This window comes from Hydra vulgaris, chromosome 03, assembly GCF_038396675.1.
Source record: "Hydra vulgaris chromosome 03, alternate assembly HydraT2T_AEP".
In the NCBI taxonomy this organism is placed as follows: Eukaryota; Metazoa; Cnidaria; class Hydrozoa; order Anthoathecata; family Hydridae; genus Hydra; species Hydra vulgaris.
Window position 1 is genome coordinate 40,480,813 of NC_088922.1, and position 22,142 is coordinate 40,502,954.

A 22,142-nucleotide genomic window follows, 5' to 3' on the forward strand; every position below is an offset into this window, starting at 1 on the left:
TCTAGAAAAGGCAATGAAGATGACACTTTTTTGCAATATAGTACCAAAGGAAATTTTATATCTGCCTTAGACCGTGGTGGCCTAAAAATACCCATCAATACATATTGTGAATGGGTATTCTTGAGTTACATTTTATAATTATATTAGCACATCAAATTTTTGTAGATATTCTGTCCTGTTTTTTTATGGATATTGCATGTACTTACGATTTCACCAAAATTACTTTTTGTAATTTTGGCGAAATCCTAACCATTGTCATATTCTTACAATATTTTATTTAACAATTATTGCTATATGCATTCACCTGCACCAGACATGGAAACCAAAGTTAAAGGTTTAAACTACTATGTTAACTTTCGTTAATAAATATACTATACAAAGTTTGTGTTTTACATTTAGATGATATTTTGTTTAAAAATTGGTAATTTACAATAATTTAATGTACATAAATAAATAAGATTTTATTACCATTTGTTAAAGTCAGTTTTTTTGAACTGTATTTTTCAAAACTATCATTTCTGTTTTATAAACGTTTTTGTATCAATGTTTTTTGTTTTGAGAATCAAAACAAAAAACATTGGCCTCCATATTTTTTGAGCTGCTGCGCGATAAGGAGGCCTGTTATTTTAGTAAGCCTTGGATGATATTAATGACCTGTCTGATGTTTAAGTGACTTAAGGTACCCCTAGAAATAATTTTCTTAAAGAAATTTTTTATTATTTAAAACAATATTTTGTCTAAAAACTGTTTTCGACCAATCGTAAACTCGTGGTATTTCTTTATTAGTTTGACTATCAAGGAGTACCTTATGTTTTTATTTCACCCTAAAGATTGTTATGTTGTACTATTATACAATGCTACTGCTAAGCTTCTACTTGAAACATTGGCAATGGTAAAAAGATAAACTACATTAATTACATTTATACAAAAACAATAATGTTTTTGAGACAATTTTTTTTCACTGTTTACTGAAAATTAATGTGAAATTTTTTCTTTTGTTTGTTTGACTATATTAATACTTGTATTTAAATAAATATATTTAATACTGTGCTTTTATTAAACATTATTTCTTTCTGGAAAAATTAAATTATATTTTGTTCAAACAAATCTACTCAATTCTAGTGTTCTTTAATCTTCCCTCATTCAAAAAATTTACATACCAAAAAATAAATAACAATTACAAAAAAAGTATAAGCAATAAAAAGTACCTTGCATCAGCAATAAAAGGAAATACAGTGTTGTAAAAGAACATAGTTGTAACAGCAAGAAACCAAAACTGAATGTTTAAGTTGCGGATGTCACCAAGTCGCTTTAAAAATGCAATATGAAAACAAACAAAATTATCTTATTGTTTAGATAACTTACTTTAAAGAAAAAACACAAACTTATAATCACCATTTTTCTGGCTGTAACCTTTGTAGGTCGTTCCTATATAAATAATATACAAATAATCATTTAATTTTTTTGTACTAGCAAAATTTTTCAAAACATAGAAATTTAAGTGCACTAACTTAAGTGTGAAAACTTTAAATATAAAAAAACAATGAGATATTTTATTATAAATAATATGTTTTATATATAAATAATTTTTTTAATTATTTTTTTTGTTGTTGTTGAAAAAATTATGATTTTTTAAAGCTATAAAAAGTAAATCTTTATTCATTAACTTTCAACTTTTAACTTGTTGTGTGGCAGTCCTTTTTAAACAAAACTATTTAGTATTCTTATACTTCAGGTCAACAAAAAAAAAAGTTTTTAGAATTATTTTTTTATTGCAGATGCCGTGCAAAAGTATTTTTTGACAAAGTTTAAAAATTTTGTCAACTTAGCTTTGCAGAGCTATATAAATATTAACATATTTATATAGGCATTGGCTTTGAATCTGTTTGTCGTGTTTCCACCAAACTTAATGATCTAAAAACTAAACCATACAAAAATCTGCTAACATTAAGAGATAGTATACTTAACAAAGGTTTTTATATTTTATTAGATTAAATAAAACTTTTCTGAATAACTAATGTATTAAATAAAAACAAGCGTCATATAACTTATCTAGTAAATAAACTTGTGATACACTTGATAGTGGTAGAGTGCATACTTTGTAAATAAGATGCTGACTCAATCCTTCTGACATTCCAGGTAGTATCGAGCTCTGTTTATTTCACTGCACAGTTGTTCACACTCATTTGTCAAAGTTTGTGTTTTAAAGTTAAATGGTTAAAAGAGGGTTGTAATAAAACTTCCATAAACTAGTTTTATACCTAGTTTTTTACCATCTTTTGTCAATTATTGTCAAATAGCATAGAAAAAAAGTAGTTAAAAAATCAGGAAAAAGTAGACTGTAATGTTACAACATCAATGACTGTACCATTTCAACTAAAAATGACATCAATAACAAATATGAAAAGTCTTTTTTTTTTATACTTTAATTTTTCATTATGGAAACTTTTGAGATTTAACTTTTAATTAAAATTACATTAAATGTTTTTTTTCTTTTTAGATATTAATAATTTTATATTTACTCATACTAATAAAAGTGTACTAATGAAAGAGTTTAATAATAAAAATTTGATTTTTTTATTCTAATGATATTCAATACTGACATGTTGTATATCGATAAAAAAGTTAGCAAAATTGTTGAAACAAGTAATGTTTGATTTTTTGGGTTTATAAATTTTATGAAACATAATTTATTTCAGAAAAACAAACTTAAATTAACTTATTTTCATTAAAATTGTCAAATTATAATATCCATCAAATAAAATCAATCATAAAATAAAATAGATTATCTTTCAAACACACACATTAAACACACAAAAAAGTAAAATTAATCTAAGATAAAACCTAGTTTTAGATCTAGAACAAAAATAAAAATGACATAAACATTTAGTAACTTTTATAAACTGCACAGTTTTTTTTTGAAAAAAAAAAATTATAGAAATCAATCAATATTAAGCTATAAATAAAAAAACTAACAAATAACAATTTAAATCATATATAAATAACTAAACTTATATCATTTGGATTAGTCTTCCTTTTTAATAGTAGCACTTAGCTGCTCTGCCATGGTGCTTCTACAGACTAAGTTATTAATTTGTAATTTTTTTTGTTATTATTTAAAAAAACTGTAATCCTCTCAGCTTTCTGTATTATATATAAATTTATAAGTCTCACTCATATAACAATGTATGTATAAAAGAATTACTGTAAATATAAACCCAGCAGGGTTAGGGTCAGGGTTAGGGTTAGCTCAAAGGTCCAGCTCAAACATTTTTAGAGTTGGTAGAGGTGGTAAGGAATGCAAGTGGTATGGCTATGAATAAAGAAACCGATACCCAGATATATAAACCACACATGATTACATATAAATAGAGACATACATATACACATGTTTGTGCGCACAAATATAAAATAAACATACGAAATATGCTTAAAAATAGCATAAAGCAGATAGAAAATAGTATTTAGAAAATACTATTTAAAAGTAACTTACTACTCCTACTATAGTTGCAATATGTCTTATAAAAATAATAAGAACATGCCCAAACGTCAGAATGGTAAAATGGTTTGTGTACAAAAATTCAGCATGGGATGTGGTTAATCCAATAGTATGAGAAATATTGATCTTACCTGATAAGTGTAAACAACTCCTTTCACAAGAAACAGACTCAGAGCACAATCAAATGATTAGCAAAAGATTAAAAAGAAAAAATACTAACTCAGTAGGAAGAGAATATAACTCAATATGCTTAGAAAATGAACAGATAAGGCAATTCGTGTGATATTTACTAATAGCTTATAACCACTGAAAACCATTAGGTTGAGAACAAAATTGTTGAAAGAACAACCATAAGAGCATTAGTGAAGACTGTATATTAGGGTGGCTCTTAAAACAACATTTTTGAAAAAAACCTGTTCTGACCCCTTTACTTTGTTCTATATAATACTAAAACACTGGGTTTAAAATTTTTTTGAACAAAAAATTATTTTAGGGGTAGCTCAAGACCCTTAAAAATTTGACTGGTCCCTAAAATTTTGAAAATAAAAGTTCTTCTAAAGTATGTCAACCTGGTACTCAAAAGAAGCGAAATTATATAAAAACTTCAAAAACAGTAATCACTTTACAAAAAAAGCATGTTTAAAAAAACTATTTTCTTAAAACTTGAAAATAATGACTTTTTTTATTTTCAGCTTAAAAACAATAGTTTTTATGAATTTATTTAAGAAAAAAGTTATTTTTTTGTAAATTGATTATTGTTTTTAAAGTTTTTATATAATTTCGCTTCTTTTGAGTACCAGGTTGACATACTTTAGAAGAACTTTTATTTTCAAAATTTTAGGGACCAGTCAAATTTTTAAGGGTCTTGAGCTACCCCTAAAATAATTTTTTGTTCAAAAAAATTTTAAACCCAGTGTTTTAGTATTATATAGAACAAAGTAAAGGGGTCAGAACAGGTTTTTTTCAAAAATGTTGTTTTAAGAGCCACCCTACTGTATATTGCAAACCATGACAAACTAACTAAGCAAGGTCAGATAAAATAAATTAAGTAGAAACTAAAAAACTAATTGGACTGTCGTCAAATGAAGAAAATAGAATTGCAATGAAAAACTTCTTAATATATATACAATTTATAAACTCTATATGCATACTTTTAGGCTTCATCTTGCCTCACATTAAGAAATCATTTTGCTCTCATTAGTCTACTCATGTCTATTGTATGGGTTTTGATTATTTCTGTTGTTTGCTTTTATTGGGTGACTTTCTAGTTTAGCTTTTTTTCTTTCTTTAAAGAACATCTATATAATCTGGTATATATGGATTATGATATATTTAATCACATATGGCACAACACAAACACAGCAAAAGGGTTTACTTTTAATTTGTTGATATTTTTTTGCAGCATTTGAAAATTTTTCTATATGATAATTTCTAGATGTAACTTGGTACAGGATCACTTTTAATTTTTTAAGTTCTATCATTTCTACCCATTCTTTTTCTACATATAAATAAGATTTTTTTTTAATTTGAATTTGATGTTTAAAATTTAATTTAATGTAAAACTCTACACAGGTTAAATAGTGCATAGGTTAAATAGTGCACAGGTTAAATAGATGACATCATGCTTTCATCTTTCTTTGCAGCTTGTAAGATTTAGAAATATGTAAAAAATAAGAAATAATAGTGCAAATCTTTTTAAGGCTTTTTTCTAATTTTTCGCAAAAAATAACTGTATATTTAGTGAATTACTATGATTTGTTTTACCAATTACTTGATTAATAACAAATTATGATTAAAGCCAGGAAACTAAGCATCAAATTATCATCCCTATCACATTTATTGCAAATAAAATAGTGAAAACACAAAAAAATTAATATATCTACAAAAAACACCAAATTATTTCTACAATTAAATAAAATGACAATTGCCATCAAAATTACAAATATTGCATAAATTATTATGTAAACAATTATTACATCACTATAATTTTAATACATAAAACCTTATTGTATATAATAAACAAATGTTCAATTTATATATTAAAAATTATAATAAAATATTCTTGCATAAAATAATGACTAAAAACTGTTATTTTTTTGATGCCAGTTTATTAAAGTTTTGACTATTTTTTAAATTACATATGATATCTATGTCATGAGTTGTTATGATATGTTATTTATTTACAAGTTATGATATTATATTTATGTAAAGAAGTGTGGATGTCTAAATACATAGTAGTGTATAATCTTATTATACATAGTGGCAATTTTCAAAAGTGTTCTTTATAAATGAGATGAAAAAAACATCATATAACCTGTGAGGAGGTAGAAAAAAATTGCAGCTAATATTAATTTAAAATAGTTAAAATATAAGTGTATATACTTTTAACATAAGTACTATCACCTATCTGGCTGATAGATTGCAGTCCTCAAAACAACAATAACACCTGTGCCCGCAGTGTTAAAACTAAATAATTTTAATAAAAAATTTAGAAACTCAAAAGTAAATAAAATATTTGTGACAATCTTATCTGAACAATATTTAAAAATTTAATTAAAAAAAAAAAAAAAAACAACCTGAATAAGCTGTCTCTGTCCATTTCTGTCGAGTATAAATATTATTATGGCACTGAACCACCCAAACACACACAAAAAAGAACCTTAAGTAAAAACATATATAAATATATATATATATATATATATATATATATATATATATATATATATATATATATATATACAAACACATATATATATATATATATATATATATATATATATATATATATATATATATATATATATATATATATATATATATATATGTATATTTTTACATTCAAAAATTAGAGTAATAATACTATGGACATGGTTTTTTTTACCATTTTACACCACTAAATTTTTTTTAGTCATTGTTTGTTGTTACTTTAGCAAAAATTTAAATTATTATTTATAGAAAAAACTAATGAATTAACAACAAGGTATTTTGCATGAAAAAAAGTTAAGAAAAATTTCCTGCATTCTCGAAATATCCGGAAAATATAATACCCCTTCTTTATACAAAAGTGTATCTAAAATATTATCTATAAGTACACCCACTAGTTTGCACCAAGTGTTGTGACAATTAGAAAAGGTTTTTGCAAACAATTTCATTTAAAGAGCCATTTTTTTTAGAAAAACCTTTTTTTTCTCAAAAAAAATGCCATTAATACAACACCCAATATTTGTTTTTGACTGTAAAATATTGATCTAAAATCATGATGAGTGCCAATCAAAATAATGGCTTATGGAGTATGCATTCTAACACTACAATAAATAGCCACATTTACCTTAGAATACTTCAAAAAAAACTTCAAACATTCATGAACATCACAAATAGCTACAAATTTCAACATGATGGAGCATCCTGTAACTAGGTCAAATTTGTGGGCAGTTGTTTACATAAAAATGGGATTGAGGCCATTGGTTCCTGGATTGGTAATTCATCCAACCTTGACCCTATTGAAAATTGCAATAATCATCATAAAATTGAAGTCCAGAAATTGAGACCCTTATTTTTTTATGATTTAGGAGAGAAAATTAGGCCAAAAACATAAGCTTAATAGATTCATCTTATGCTTTCTGAATATTTAAGAATGTTTACTCTATTCCTAACCATTTAGCTAATTGTTTGAAAGCTTAGGACACCATACCAAGTATTAAATTCTACTAATCTACTAATATTTTATAGCTATTCTTTTCATTAATTATCAACATTTGCAAACATATTTTGATTATATTTTGATCATGATTATAAACATATTTTAATAAAATAAATGAATAATTTAACAAAAATTATGTTTTTTTTTTATACAATGTTCCAAACTTTTGATCATCGCTACACACACACACACACACACACACACACACACACACACACACACACACACACACACACACACACACACACACACACACACACACACACACATAACATTATGTTCTAAGCTAAGCAATGTGACGTCATAATGAAATAGGGAGCTTTAAGGGAATCAGCACATACATCTAGGGAGAAAATGTAGGGAAGTACTGCTATATGGATTAAGGGTTTGGATAGAGACGGTAATCAATTTTTTATTATTCTTTTTTTTCTTCTTATTCCGAAAAACCACATGTCAGCAAACAATTTATCAAATGTATATATGCTATATAATCTATATACACTATAGTAGATGTACATGTTTGGTGTTTAGTGAAAAAAAAAATTTTATAATATATATATATATATATATATATATATATATATATATATATATATATATATATATATATATAATATATACATATATATATATATATATATTAGACCATTTCAAAATTGTATATAAAAAAAATAATTTTTGAAACTACCCTTTGATTTGATGTGGTTTGTGGTCAGGAAAACTAGTTCAAAATTGCAAAGTTAAATAATGTGTTTTAAGGACAGCTCAATTAACTTTACTATTTAACAGGTCCCTATTATTTTGAAAAAAGAAGTTTTTTCAAAAGTATGTCATGTTGGGTCTTAAAAGTAGTGAAATTATTTAAAAATTAAAAAAAAAAAGATAATTTCATACTACAATTATTATTTTAGATTTAATTGCACAAAAACTATGGTTTTTTAACTAGAAATAAAAAAAGTACATATTTACAAGTTTTTAATAAAAATTAAAATTTTTTAATTTATTTTTTATAAAAAAATTATTATTTTTGAAATTTATATATTATTTTACTTTTTTTGAGTACCAGGTTGACCTACTTTTAAGGAAATTTTTTTTTTTAATTTTAGGACCCGATTGAAAAGTAAACTTAATTGAGCTGTTACTAAATATTGGAATAATGCTTTGAAACTTTAATGATTTACTTTTTTTCCATCAGTTAACAACATTTAAACATCTACCCACTTAATTATCAAAAAATATTTTTTTTGAACTGGTCTAATATATATATATATATATATATATATATATATATATATATATATATATATATATATATATATATATATATATATATATATATATACACATATATATATGTATGTATTACAAATTAGGAAGAATGACATCAGCAATAAATTGCCAACCTCAAACTGTTAGAGGTCAGCATCAGGTCGGTAGAAAAAATTGAGAAAAAAAGGTTACCATAAAATATAGAAATGAGGTCAGCATTTTTTTGCCTACCTTAAAAACAATAAGATCGGCATTGCTGAATCCCAACCCTAATTCTGAGGGCTTTATAATAATATTTATGTATATATATATATATATATATATATATATATATATATATATATATATATATATATATATATGTATATATATTATATATATACATATATACACATATATAAATATACATATATATACAAACAAAAATCTTTGAGTACTTAGCTTTGCATAAAATGTCATTAATGATATCATAATGAAATAGGGAGCTTGGGAGCTTTACTACATACACTGAATGAGGGTTTTGGCAGATAATATAGACATAAGATACGAAGAACTTTCTTACAGCAAACTTAAAGCAAAAAATTTCTTTTTTTGCTGTATTAAAAGTTCTTCATATCCCAATAATATCTACTTTTTGCTTGTAATAAAAGCAAAAAATGTCTTTTTATTATTCTTTTTTTGTTTGTGTTCAAGTCTGCACTTCTACTTTATTGCTTGTAATTCTTCAATAAAAATAATATAATAAAAATCTCTTACCTCCCCATAATGTCCATTTTAAACCCTGATTTACTGCAAAAGATTCAGTGAACAGAAAATTAAAAACACTACCCTAAATATTTAAAAAATACACTGTAAATATAAAACAAATAAATATTTAGAAAAAAGCAAAACAATATTTTTTTGTAGTGAAGTCATAAAATAATTACCAGCCTTGAAAATGATAATGTGCAACCAAAAGCAAAAGCTAACTCTTTACCTTCAAACCAAAATGCTGATATTTTGCTCTGAGCAACTAAGGAAAATTTTTTTACAAAGATCATTACTTTATTGAAAGTTCTGTTGTTTTACTTACCTCTTTTTATTAATGAGTCAAATTTTCGTAACAAAAATTCAACTTTAAAGGGTCATTTTTATCATAACATTAATTATAATCATAACTAATAATTATATTATTTTGGTTGTAGCTTTTGAAATTGTTTGCAGAATGATTGCAATTCATTTCACCATCATTCGGAATTAAGTTGAATATTCTTTTATATTCTATAACTATCTTATTCTTAAAATATTCAACTTACAATTTATTTCTTTTGTAACTTGCAAGTAATTTGTAATAACAACCTTTTTCACAAGTAACCATTAAATAATGTTGCCTAGAATTAGCTGTCATCAGTGTTCTATTATTTCAAATTTTACATATTGAAATTTATTACATAATTAATTTTTGTTGCATATTTTTCTTTTACTTATTATATTACACCAAAGTAGTGGTGTAGTGGTAGAGCCCTCGCTTCCTAAAGCGAGAGATTCCGAGATCCCACCACGTCTCTGGTAGTACAATGTAAAAATAAAACTCAAGGTTCAAGTTTTAGAGTTATATAGTTATAAATAGGGTTATATATATAGGGTGGCCTTCTTGGCCTTGGGGAGGTGAATTAAAATTAAAAAAATTAAAAAGTATTTATAAAAACAAAAACAATGTTAAAATGGTTTTAAAATGAAAAATAAAATTTCTAAACATGAACATTAAATAAGTTTGAAGCAACTTAAATCTTAAAAAAAAATTCAATAAAAAAGTCTGAACATGTTTGTCAAAAATTATTTTATTTCAAAGATACTTCAACCTAAAATAAATAGGTTTTTATGGATTTAGTTTGCAGGGTTATAATGGATTCTGATAAAACCAACCTAGCTAACCCAAAAGTGCCACTTATAATGAAAGATAGCGTACACATCAAGGTACCCTGTGATGCTGTTGTGATGATTTTGGAATCATGTTATTTCGTCCGCAAAAAAATGTATTAAATTAAAAAAAATTAACTTAAAAATTTATTTATTTGAATGTTGAAATTGAGTGAAATTTAAACTTCATAATACATCAATAAAGACATCTGTAGAATGAGTATTACTTTATATAATTTGATAAAAATTGGTCAAAATTTAGCTTATGGCCACACCAAACTCTGGATATAATTTCAGTCTGATTGGTTCACTGGTTAAGGATTTATGGCAATTTTACTTTATATTTTGTTAGTTTTTTACTAAATATAACTCAAATTGTTACCAATAACTATGATATTTGGTCACTATTTTCAAAATAATGGTTGCATGAGTCATCATAATTTTCACATGAGTGATGTACCATTGTACCAATGTACCATTTTGATTTTATAGACCAAAATATTGATTTGCTATTTAAAGTGTGGTTTGACTTGGCTTATGCAAAGTGTAAAAATCTCAGCAATTTCTAAAATACTGTCAAAATGCATTAAAAAAGGTTGAAAAGATTTTCTAAGGATACCTATATAGAAAATAAAAAATTTCTCTTAAAACAGAAAAACTGTGAAAAAACCAAATATTTTTTTATATTGACTGAGATAATTGACTAAAAAACTTAGATAAGATAACTGAGATAAGTGACCGCTAAAAAGTTTAGAGATCCAAAAACAAAATTTATAAAAATTTTATCAAATAAACAAAAATTTTATCAAATTTTACAAAATTTGTAAAAATTTAATAAAAATAATTGCAGAGGCACAAAAAAGAGAAAATCAAAAGAAAAAGACGTTATAAAGAGGAGAATATATAGAGAGGAGGAAAAAGATTATATTATAGAATTATAGAGAGGAGGAAAAAGAGAAAATCAAAAGAAAAAGACGTATAAAGAGGAGAATAATTCTTTGAAGAGCAGTAAAAGTAGTTTTTTGTGTCATCAAATAAGATTTCATCTAAATTCTTATTAAGTGTAAAAATTGTTATTAATTTAAATAATAATTTCCTTATAAGGAAAGAATTATTTTCTTGTAACTTAAGTAAATATTTCCTTGATTTTAATAGTTTTTAATTAATAGTATTTGTAAGTATGTTAAGTTGACTGTTATCATATACAAACTAAGGTTAACTTTTGTAGGCTGCGCTTGATTTAGTGAAGTTAGATTTAGTAAACTGTCACAATGCCAATCAAGCAAAGATTCATGATGAAAATCGAAAATTTGTGTGTTTGTTCTGATTGAAAAAATGTTTAAGACTAAATGCTTTCAAACAGATGAAAGATGTCAACGGTAGAAGAACAAGATCAATATCAGTAATTTTTGGGTACCACAACAATTGCAAATTGTGCAAAACTACTCGACGCAGAAAACAAGAAAGGAAAGAAGTTGCGCTCCTCTCTTTATTTAATTTTAGGTCAATAAAAGTGAGACCTGAAACAAATGAAATGATGTGTTGATGACTAGCCTGCCAAATTAATTGTTCAAAGCAGCAAGAAAAAAATTGAAGGGCAAACCGCCATTGAGAAAGAACCAAATGTGTGTTGCAGCATATGTCTTAGCCCAAATTTTTTACAAGCAGGTCAATGCTTGAGTGATTTCTTCACCTGCAGTGAATTAAAAACCACCAATGGAATAGAAGATTTAGGTACAGCTAAAGTTGAAACTTAAGTTGAAACTGCTTGGATAGAAACTGTTAAGTGGGCCAGCTGCCCTCCACATTTAGCTGAGCCCATACCATAAAGGCCAGTTAGAGAGAAATGAATGCAGGAAGCTTCTTTAAAATGTGGATGCACTACAGCAATATACTGATATAAACATAGTTCCTAAAATCATTCACTTATTTGAAGCATTCAAAAGTTCCAATTAAGTTGTCAAGGCATACTTTAGATTCATCCTTCAGCTGAATTTTGCTGAAAAAATTTCAAAAGGTGTTACTTAATAATAACCGGTGCAAACATAACACCAAAATTCACACCATCTTCAACCACCACAAGGATTTCAGTCATAAAAGATCCCCCTATAGTAAACAAACTGGGGCCCTATAGTATAACTGTTGAAACTGCTCATCAAGATTTTCATAAAATATAAAAAGTACTTTAATTGAAACAAAAATTCTAATAATATTAGTAAATAACATAAAATTATAAAAAATATCTTTTGTATTTTTAAATAGACCAGGAAAATAAAAATAATAAACAATAACCTACTTGTTAAGGATCCGTTTCCAGCACTACAAAATAAAAATTAAAAACATAATATTTAAAAAAGATAATATTAATTCTCGAAGTATTAGTACTGATGAGGGAAGACTGTTTAAAATGTCAAAATAAAAACAATTCTCTAAGTAATAATACTGAAGAGGTAAAACTATTTAAGATATCAAACAAAAAATTATTATTATACACTAAAAAAAAAAAAGTTGAAAAAATCAAAAAGGTATATCACATATTCTACTATAAGGTTGAAAACTATACTCTTTAAGATAGAACATGTGTTATTACAGTTTTTTTGTTTGTTTTTGAATTTATTTAAGTAGCTTAAAAGAGTTTTTATATTTTTTTTGACACCTCTATCCTTAATTTTATATAAATATCTGCGCTAGAGAGTTGTGAGTATTTAGTTTTATATAAATACCTGCATTCAAGACTAAATGAGTATTTATTTGATAATTGTATTTGATTTATATGATGTAGTCAAATAAGATTTAAATAAGATATTAAAGTATTTTAATTTAATATATAAAAGAACTGGTAAGTTATTTCAAACAGTAAGAGTCATTTTAACATGATTTATTTATTTATTCATATTGGGTTTTTCCCATCCTATATGAATACTTTCATTTATTTTTAATTCAATTTTGTTATTGGCATGATCTAAAGTCAAAAAGCATTCATCACTATATTTAGTAAAACATTTTTCTTTTAAGTGAAGATGCTTACAAATAAGAGAGTTTTTATCCCTTCTGTAGTGTTCAATCATTTGAGTCAGTTATATTGGCAAAACTTCTCACAAAACTTTCTCTCAATTTTATGGCTTTTATTATGTTTATTTTTACAATTATATATTTTAAAAACATTTTTAACAAATATATTTTAACTGATGATGACTATATATAGTCAAAACATGACTTGAAATAATAAAATGATTTTATATTAAAATACAAAATTCTTGATTGTTAAAAAGTGCTCAATAATTAAGAAATTTAATTTAAATTTTAAAACAGAGCATTATATAACTAAAATGAAGAAAAAACAACAATTTATGGGACTCGAAATTTCATGCCTTGTAGGCAATCATCAGCCATAAAATACAAACTCAAAAATTGAAAAAACTGTTTAAAAAAATTACAAATACAATTGAACGAGTTCTGACATCTCTATAACAATGTTAGACCTAATGAAAGGAAAAATATAAATTATAGTTGAAATTATTTGACACAAAGATCAATTCCTATTACTGCTACAGGCTTAGTTCTTGCTAGGGGGCAAGAACTAAGCCTGTAGCAGTACGCTTTTAGGAAACCCACTCCTCCATACTTGGGTACGTACTTTATGGATGGCCCCCTACTGAAAGGTTTAACGTTTTACAAGGTTATAACAGTCTTCGAAGTCTACAGGTGGATTTTCTTGATAGTACTGCTACCAATACTGGACAAATAAGTGGCTTAGTGGTAAAACTAGAAGAGTTATTAAAAAGAAAACTTCGCTTTATTGGGTGCGCACTACATCAAAATGAACTTTCATTAAAAGCTCTTTTTAAAAAAATTGATCGTGACACATCTGAACCAAGAGGCTTCAGTGGACTTGGTAAAAAATGTGTTGATAAAAAATATTCAAGATATAAATCCAGTTTTGTTTAATCGTATTGAAAATCAATTAGTAGATGACAGTATTCCAGAAGAAGATCTAATAGAGTTGACATCAAAGACAAATGGAGTAAATGGGCTGCTTATAAAATTGGACTGCTCAACCATGCAAAGTGGTTATTTTTTAGCTATTCACCTTCTCTGTTTAAATACTATAAAAAATGAACCATGTGTATCTTTAAAAAACTTGTCTGCTTTGTTGTTCAAGTTTATACTTCAGCATGGTTCGAAATAAAAAATCTTCAAAGTTCCACGACTCTCTGAGCAACATTTTTTCTAGTATTGCTCAAATAAATTGTCTTCCTTTTAATGATGTTAAACTTATTGTAAAGCAAAACATTAAAAATAATGCATTATGTTTAAGCCTGAAATATTCTTGATGCCATGGTTAACGATAATGACAACAAGATACGAAATTTTGGTTTTCAAACAATACTGACTCTAAGGCAAAGGAATGTTTTTATAGTTGAGATGTTTTTTTAAAATAGTGATAATTGGCTTCAGTTTATATTTATAGAATAAACAAAGAAAGTTTGGAAATAAATTTGAAGAAAATTCCGGACATTAATTTTTATGCTAACCACTGGTGTAAGTTCATTGACTTCAGTGTTGCAGAAGTTATGGAACCTCCTGCAACACTTTTCAATTAAAGAAATCTGACATATAAAGAATGACTAATAAACAATAACACTAAACCAGAAATTCATGACTTCCTATCATACTCCCTGAGTTTATGGGTATGAAAATCAACACAGTTGCATTTTAACCGATACAATTTTGCTAAAATTTCAAAACATATTTAAAATTTAAATTTTAAATACTAAAATTTAAGTTTGTTTTAAAGTTGAATGTTTTTAATTTAAAAGTTATACTTGTTAAATGTTCTATTATTTAAGAAAATTGTAAGAAAAGTTTTTTTATCATAACATAATAAAGATACTGAATCTATAGTTTAGCTTTGTTTTGACCAAAGTTTAAATCATTAACCATAAAGTTTGACCAAAGTTTATGGTTCACCAGTTGTTTTAGTACAATTGTGAATGGTTCTAACATCATTCAAACCCTGAACCTAAAATATTTGTCAGTCTAGTTTTTCAATGCATAGTCCATCTAATGATTGAACTTAGCTAAAAGCTACATAAGTTTGGCTGTTGGAAAACATTTTTTTGCAATGGTAGACATCTGCTCTGTTGATGGTGCATCCTTGCTATTTGTGAACTGTCAAGACCCAGCACAGAATCAGTGGCAACTGTTGTTGTTTAATTATTTAAAAATTGCACTTTGCAGAAAATCAGATGGCTTTAGGTTCAATTAAATGAACTCCATCTTTGGAGTTCATTTAATTGAAGCATTAATTTGGTACCAACAAATATTTCTAGCATCTACTTAAGCTCTTGTTGTATAGATGCAAACAGCTTGGTCAATGACAAAGTTCTTTTGAACCAGCAAATTAGGATTTGCCACAAATCGGCAAATTGTGGCAAATCTTAATTTGTAACATTATATCATAGTCATATGACTCAAAGCGTGGTTATTATATCATAGTTATATGTCATATATTCATTTGTCACAAAGTCATATGTGATTATATGATATTGTTATATCATATAACATGTTACATCAGACATATGTCACATAACCATACAGTCATATGTTGTAGTTCAAGACCCATGCTAGATTAAAAGTATCCTGCAGCTGTCTATCTTACTCTCTGAAAGTCTCCATATATCTGCTAGATTCTTTCACTTCACTTTCATGAGCCAAAAATGCTTCTTGAGTGATGTAGAATCCATAAAACAGTTCACTCTCTGAATGGTATGGCACATATGGAATAATATGAATATAGAAATAGTTTTCAGTATATTTATGCATTATGAAGAATGGAACACATATAACGACAGAAACATTTTTTATGACCTATTTTGTACCTTCTTTTGTTTTAGCCGCCAATTTTTTTTTGATATTCAAGTTTTTTAAGCAAGGCGCCTACTTTCACTTCTCTTTTGTTTCAGTCGTAGCTTAACATCACTTTATTTTTTAGCAGAGTTTGAAAACTATTAGATTTATTAGATACAAATATTTTAATATAAATTATTAGTAACTTTAAATGAACGAGTTCGATACGTTGATCTACTACAATTGCGTAAGTTACTTGTAAATAGAGTTTTTTGAAAAGCTTTAAATGTGTGTTTACAATAAAAATGTGTTGCAATAAATATAATATAGAAAAAAAAAATTAATTATAAATATAAAATAGAAACATTTATTTAATAGTTTTACTATTAAACTATATTTTTCAATTATATTATTCAATACTTTTTTTAGAAATAATTAAAAGTTCTGCAAAAAATTTCTTCTACATGCTTTAATAGCTAACTAATGTTTGTTTTATGCAGACAACGCCACAAATAAATAAACCAACAAACAAGCAAGCTAAGAAAAATATTGTAATATAAAAAATTTCTATGTAATGTTTTCTATTCCATTTTATTGAACAATAAAAAAATCTAATTTCAATTAGCCCTTGTTACAAGATTTTGTTGTGTAACACATGTTAAAGTAACTTAACAAAACTTACATTTTTTACATGTTTTTTTTTTAAAGTACCGCATTGTAATTAAATTTAAATTTATACCATTTAAAAAGCTTTTCCTTTTCTTAAATAAAAAAAAAGAAATTTTTTGGTTTCACACAACTTTGATAAAGAGAGGGTTTTTACCTAATAAATTGTTCATTTGCAAATACAAAGAAAAAAACTATTTCTTAAGTAAAAAAGTCCCAAAGATATTTTAAGTTTCTTCAAAAAATTAAACTTAAATCTTAAAATTGTATTTAGTTCAACTTTAACTCAGTTTGGAAAGTTTTAAGTATAAAATAATTTATTTAACAATATGTTTGTTTTTTTTTACCAAAAAAATTATTATTTCACAATTACAGTGAAAATGCTTTTTACATTAATTAATTACAACTTTTTTTAAAATAAATACCACTTAAATTATATCAAAAAACAATTTAAATATTTCAAGTGATAACAGTTGGCACAACGTAAATGACTTAATGCATAGACGAAATTCCCTTTTCGTACCTAAAATGCATACTAACACTTTTTAACAAAGCGTGTAATTTAGGATAATTACAAACTCCATAAAATTCATAAGCAAGTCGATAGTTATTGATAGTGGCTCAAAGTAAAAACTAGTATAACTAATTTTTCTCAGTATTTTTGTGTACTTTTTTCTGCTTTAAGTACATAAAATTACACTTCTAATGATATCAAACACTGCAATTTACGAATTCTGTCCAAGGCGATTCCTTTTTCAATCTACTTACACTACTACACTATTAAACAAGTTACAAAATGCTTTGTCAAAAAAGCTGAATGGAACTTAAACAATTGAGCCAAAAATTAGGAACAAAAGAACAAAAATTAAGAAGAAAATTAAAAACAAATAGATAAATAAAAATAAAGTTCTCAAGCATTTTATCAAATTTTTGTGAACACTAATTATGATTTATTATTTTATTATATATCCAATATTTTCCTTAAACTGAACATTCATCATAGAAATAACATAAAATACTAATTTGTAATTTCCTTCTATTTCCATTAGAATTTCTCGGCTCAGTGTGTACATAAGAAAAGTTTGAAAACAATTTTAAAAAGTTTGCTGTCATTTGAAATTAAACACTTCAGTTTTAAGTTTAGTTTTAAAAGTAATTTGGAGCATATGCCTATATAATATCTTTTAAACTTTTGGTTGAATATTTTAAGCCTAATTGTTGATAAAACTTTTTAAAAAAATTTTCAAGTTATATTTGAAACATAAGTAATAACTATTGTTTGATAATTCAGCTTCAATAAAAACTTTGACTGGAAATTCTTTGATGACAGTATTTAAACTGTTTTTTCATTTTCTAAAACTGATTAAAATATTTCAATCAGTATATATATTAGTATAAATATTTATTAGTATATTATTAGTATAAATATTTATTAGTATTATTAGTATAAATATTTTAATCAGTTTTAGATAAAATCACATAAAAATAGCATAATTTTCATACTATTGTATCTGAATATAAATATTAATTTGCTAATTTATTTCGAAACTATAATAAAATCAAAAACATAAAATATTGCAGTATAAACAAATACACTTAAGCAAAACATTAACTACAAAAAATTTTACGAACAAGCACCCAACAGTGCTACTTTTAAAAACTAATATTGTAAAATAAGTTTTTGATATTTAAATAATTTTATGTTCATTTTATTATTAATATAATTAATTTTATTTAGTTATAGATAAACAAATAAATTTGCATCAATTATTTGCAGATTAATTATTTATGCATCAACTATTTATGGATTAGTAATAGATGTAAAAGCTATTAAGTGGGTGTCAACAAAATATTTTTTTAAAAAAATTATTTACCCAAAAATGAGTCTACCAAGGAGAAATAACACAAACATAGCTTTTTTTCCTTTGAAAAAATATCCAGCCGCAAAGGTCATTGAACCAATTACACAAAGTGTTGAAAAAAACAATGCACCAACTAAAATTGAAAAAACAAAATATTTATTGTTAATGCATTATACATGCAAAGATAACTATATTTATTACAACAAATTATATCAAAAATTAGAACTCTATTATTTCCAACTCTCAGAGTCAAAGTTAATTGTAAGTTTGTTAGTTTTTAGTATTTAATTGTGTTAAAAAAGCTTCATAAAAATATTTCATTTCACATAAAAAAAAGCAACTTTACATCTTAACTTCTCAACTTTATTTATACTTAACTAACTAAATTGTATGTAACTTTTAAATTGATTAAAGTTACACAAAAAATTGCACTGATAAAAAATATTTTTTCTAATTATTACTTTGTTTATCTATCTTTTCATTTAAATTTTTTTCATTTATTTCTTTGTTTACACAATGTTTATCTAAAGTACAAATCAGTAGAAAAACCATTTGAAAAGTATATATATCTTTTAAAACTTGAGTTTAGCAATTCAAGTTTGTTTAAACAGCTGCATTTTAAAATATTTAAAAAAATGCAAGATATTATTACGATTAAACATATACAAACAGATCAAGTTGAATGGCCACTCTCTTGTTAACCTGTTTAACTGTAATGGCAGGAAGAGAGTCGCCATTTGATTTATGTTCAAATTAAAAGAAAAGTTCTTTGCAAATAGTTCTGTCTTATTCAAGGAAGAGGTAATAAGATCAGATCCATATGTTAATGATGGAATGTTAGACTTACCCTTGTTAATAACACTGCTGAAGATATTGCAAAAGTTGTTAAACATCCAAATCACTACAATTAACTGATTTCTAACAACTTACTTTATGACAATCATTGCAGATTTCTATTACTACAGCTGAAATGCTGAACTGTTGTAACAGAAAAGTTTTATGGTGCAATAGTTTAAGGCAGTGAGGCAAGAGCTATGGCTTTTGAAATACCAAAAACTTTTGATAATGTTTGGCATGCCAGTTTTTTCCATATGATTGCTTCATATGGTGTAAAGTTTTTGAGATTATCATCTGGGAAAGTTTTTGAGATTATCAAATTTATTCTTAGTCCTGTGTTGTTTCTTATATCATTTACGATCTTCCTCACAATCTTACAAAATTAAACAATAAACAAGAGTTTGTCTTTATTTTTTTTTTTTTTCCGTCAAGTTTAAAAATGGGTCTTCATTTTTACTGCACTTTCCCCTTGATGCTACAGGCACTGCAAACCTTTATTTATGCCACTGCTTAAAAGCCTTCCAAAATTGATTGAAAAGGTGGTAGTCATAAAAAAATGATGAAAAATAATTATTTAGAATTTTGTTTTTACTAAAAAAGCATCCTGCATACCACTACTTTCATTCCCCCCAAAACAAATCACCTACCATATCTTTTTAATCAGTTTTGATAACTTTTTAGGATACAAATTTTTTCAAATTTACCTAGCAATGTTGTTAGTTACCATTCAAAATGTTCATAAAGTCACTAAATTTAATATCTCTGTAGATAAAAAAATCTAATCTTGCAGTAGATCAACACAAGATGATCAATCAGAAAAGATTATGGATGTCAAAACCTAAAATGCAAATGCAGCTTTGTATGTAAAAAAGCAAAGAAAATACTTCAGAGCAAAGCAGAAGAGTTACAGTGACATTTTAAAAGAAAAAGAAGCCATAGAGGCTCTTATGCTACAGGAAATTATTAGGATTTAAAGATTTATTTGTTGAGATTTTTCATTTTTGAACTTTCTTTGGTGATTTTCTCTGCTTCCCATTTCAAGTGCTTTTTGAAAACTTAAAATGCGATAACTTGATATTTGATAGAGTATTTGTTTTCAAACTTTCAGTATATGTTCACAAGATATATTCACTCATTTAACCGCCAGAACTTTTATGAATCACTCTAAATACTGCTTTATACACCTAAATGTTTCAAATCTTCCAACAAAACAATTGAAAATCAATGGGTTCATACAAAAAATTCAATAACTTATTTAATGTTTTGATTTAAGTAAAATATGACGGTAAAATGGAGTACCTAGACTGTAAAATATCCTAAAATTTATTTGAAAACAGATATTTAAGTGTTTATATAGTTTCTCTCCAAGAAACTATATAAACACTTAAATATAGTAGATTTCTTTTTATTTCTCAAAATCACCATTTTTATATGACTACCACTTTAAGAATACCACTGGGGAACTACCAAGTATATCTTTAAAGAATCCTTATAAACTTTTAAGAAATTTATAATACAATGGAGCATGGTAATGAATGAAAACTTTAAAAATAAAAATTTCTAGTAGAAATAACTAGTAGAAAATAAAAAAGTTAAATAGGACTTTTTTTTAATATTATGAGGATACAGAAATCAACTTCTATTTTTAGCAACATAAGAATAATTATCATAATTCTCAGTAAACTTTAGCATAAAAATCTAAATTCAAATTTCAGTAAAACACAGCAATAAAAAAATGATATATACTAAGTACTAATTTAATTAAATTAGTAATAGGAATTAATAAATAAAAAAATACCTCTTTGACCAAATTTATCAATTAAAACACCGGCCCCAATCACAACAATAGCATTCCTTTAATTATAAAGAAATAAAAAATCAATAAAAAATAGAGAAAAAATATGAAATAAATAAAAAATAAGAAGTAAAAAAGTATTTAAAACATTGGCATGTGAGGCTATGCAGGAAACCCAAATTGGCTATTGATCTTACAGGAGTATTTTGGATTTTATAATTATCTAATTCAAAGTTCTTTAACTATATGATTTAAAGTGTTAAACTTTGAGCGTTAGTACATTAGCATTTTGCAAAATAAAATGAAAACATTATCTAACATCAGTCTCAAAAATAATTTTAAAAAATGCATATTATTATATGATGTTTAAATTAAGCGATCATCGACACTTATGTATTAAAAAAATTTTGCTTTATTTAATTGCTATACAACTATGGAATTGAAACAACGCCTTAGGTTGAAACCTCAAGTTTGCCAACTGATCTTTTTATGCGTTCAAAATAGTTTCAAAATAAATAAAAATAGATAAAAAGAATTCAGTTTTTTAAAAAAGTTTTCTCTTTTTTAAATTTTTTTATATTTACTATAAATAGACGTATTTTTTGAAATAGAAAAAAAACCCTGTTATTAATTAACTATTAAAAAAAAATTTAATAGATAAAGTTATTGTTTCCTGTAACAACAGATATTGCTATCATGCTAATTAAAATTTTTTTTAACCCAAATTTCAAGTTATCACATAAAAAGTTATTTAAAAAAGCAATT

General features: G+C 25.3%; 1 protein-coding gene across 1 annotated transcript in view; it reads right to left on the minus strand.

Annotated features, from left to right (window-relative positions):
- Positions 1-22,142, minus strand: part of LOC100202633 (major facilitator superfamily domain-containing protein 1) — a 72,991-nt gene that overhangs the window by 21,983 nt on the left and 28,866 nt on the right. The window contains exons 5-12 of the mRNA XM_065793218.1: positions 21,381-21,436; positions 18,758-18,878; positions 12,664-12,686; positions 9,395-9,480; positions 9,225-9,297; positions 6,076-6,158; positions 1,396-1,428; positions 1,209-1,309 (exon numbers count right to left, since the gene is read on the minus strand). Coding sequence (XP_065649290.1) covers positions 1,209-1,309; positions 1,396-1,428; positions 6,076-6,158; positions 9,225-9,297; positions 9,395-9,480; positions 12,664-12,686; positions 18,758-18,878; positions 21,381-21,436 — 576 coding nt within the window. The remainder of the gene's footprint in view (positions 1-1,208; positions 1,310-1,395; positions 1,429-6,075; positions 6,159-9,224; positions 9,298-9,394; positions 9,481-12,663; positions 12,687-18,757; positions 18,879-21,380; positions 21,437-22,142) is intronic.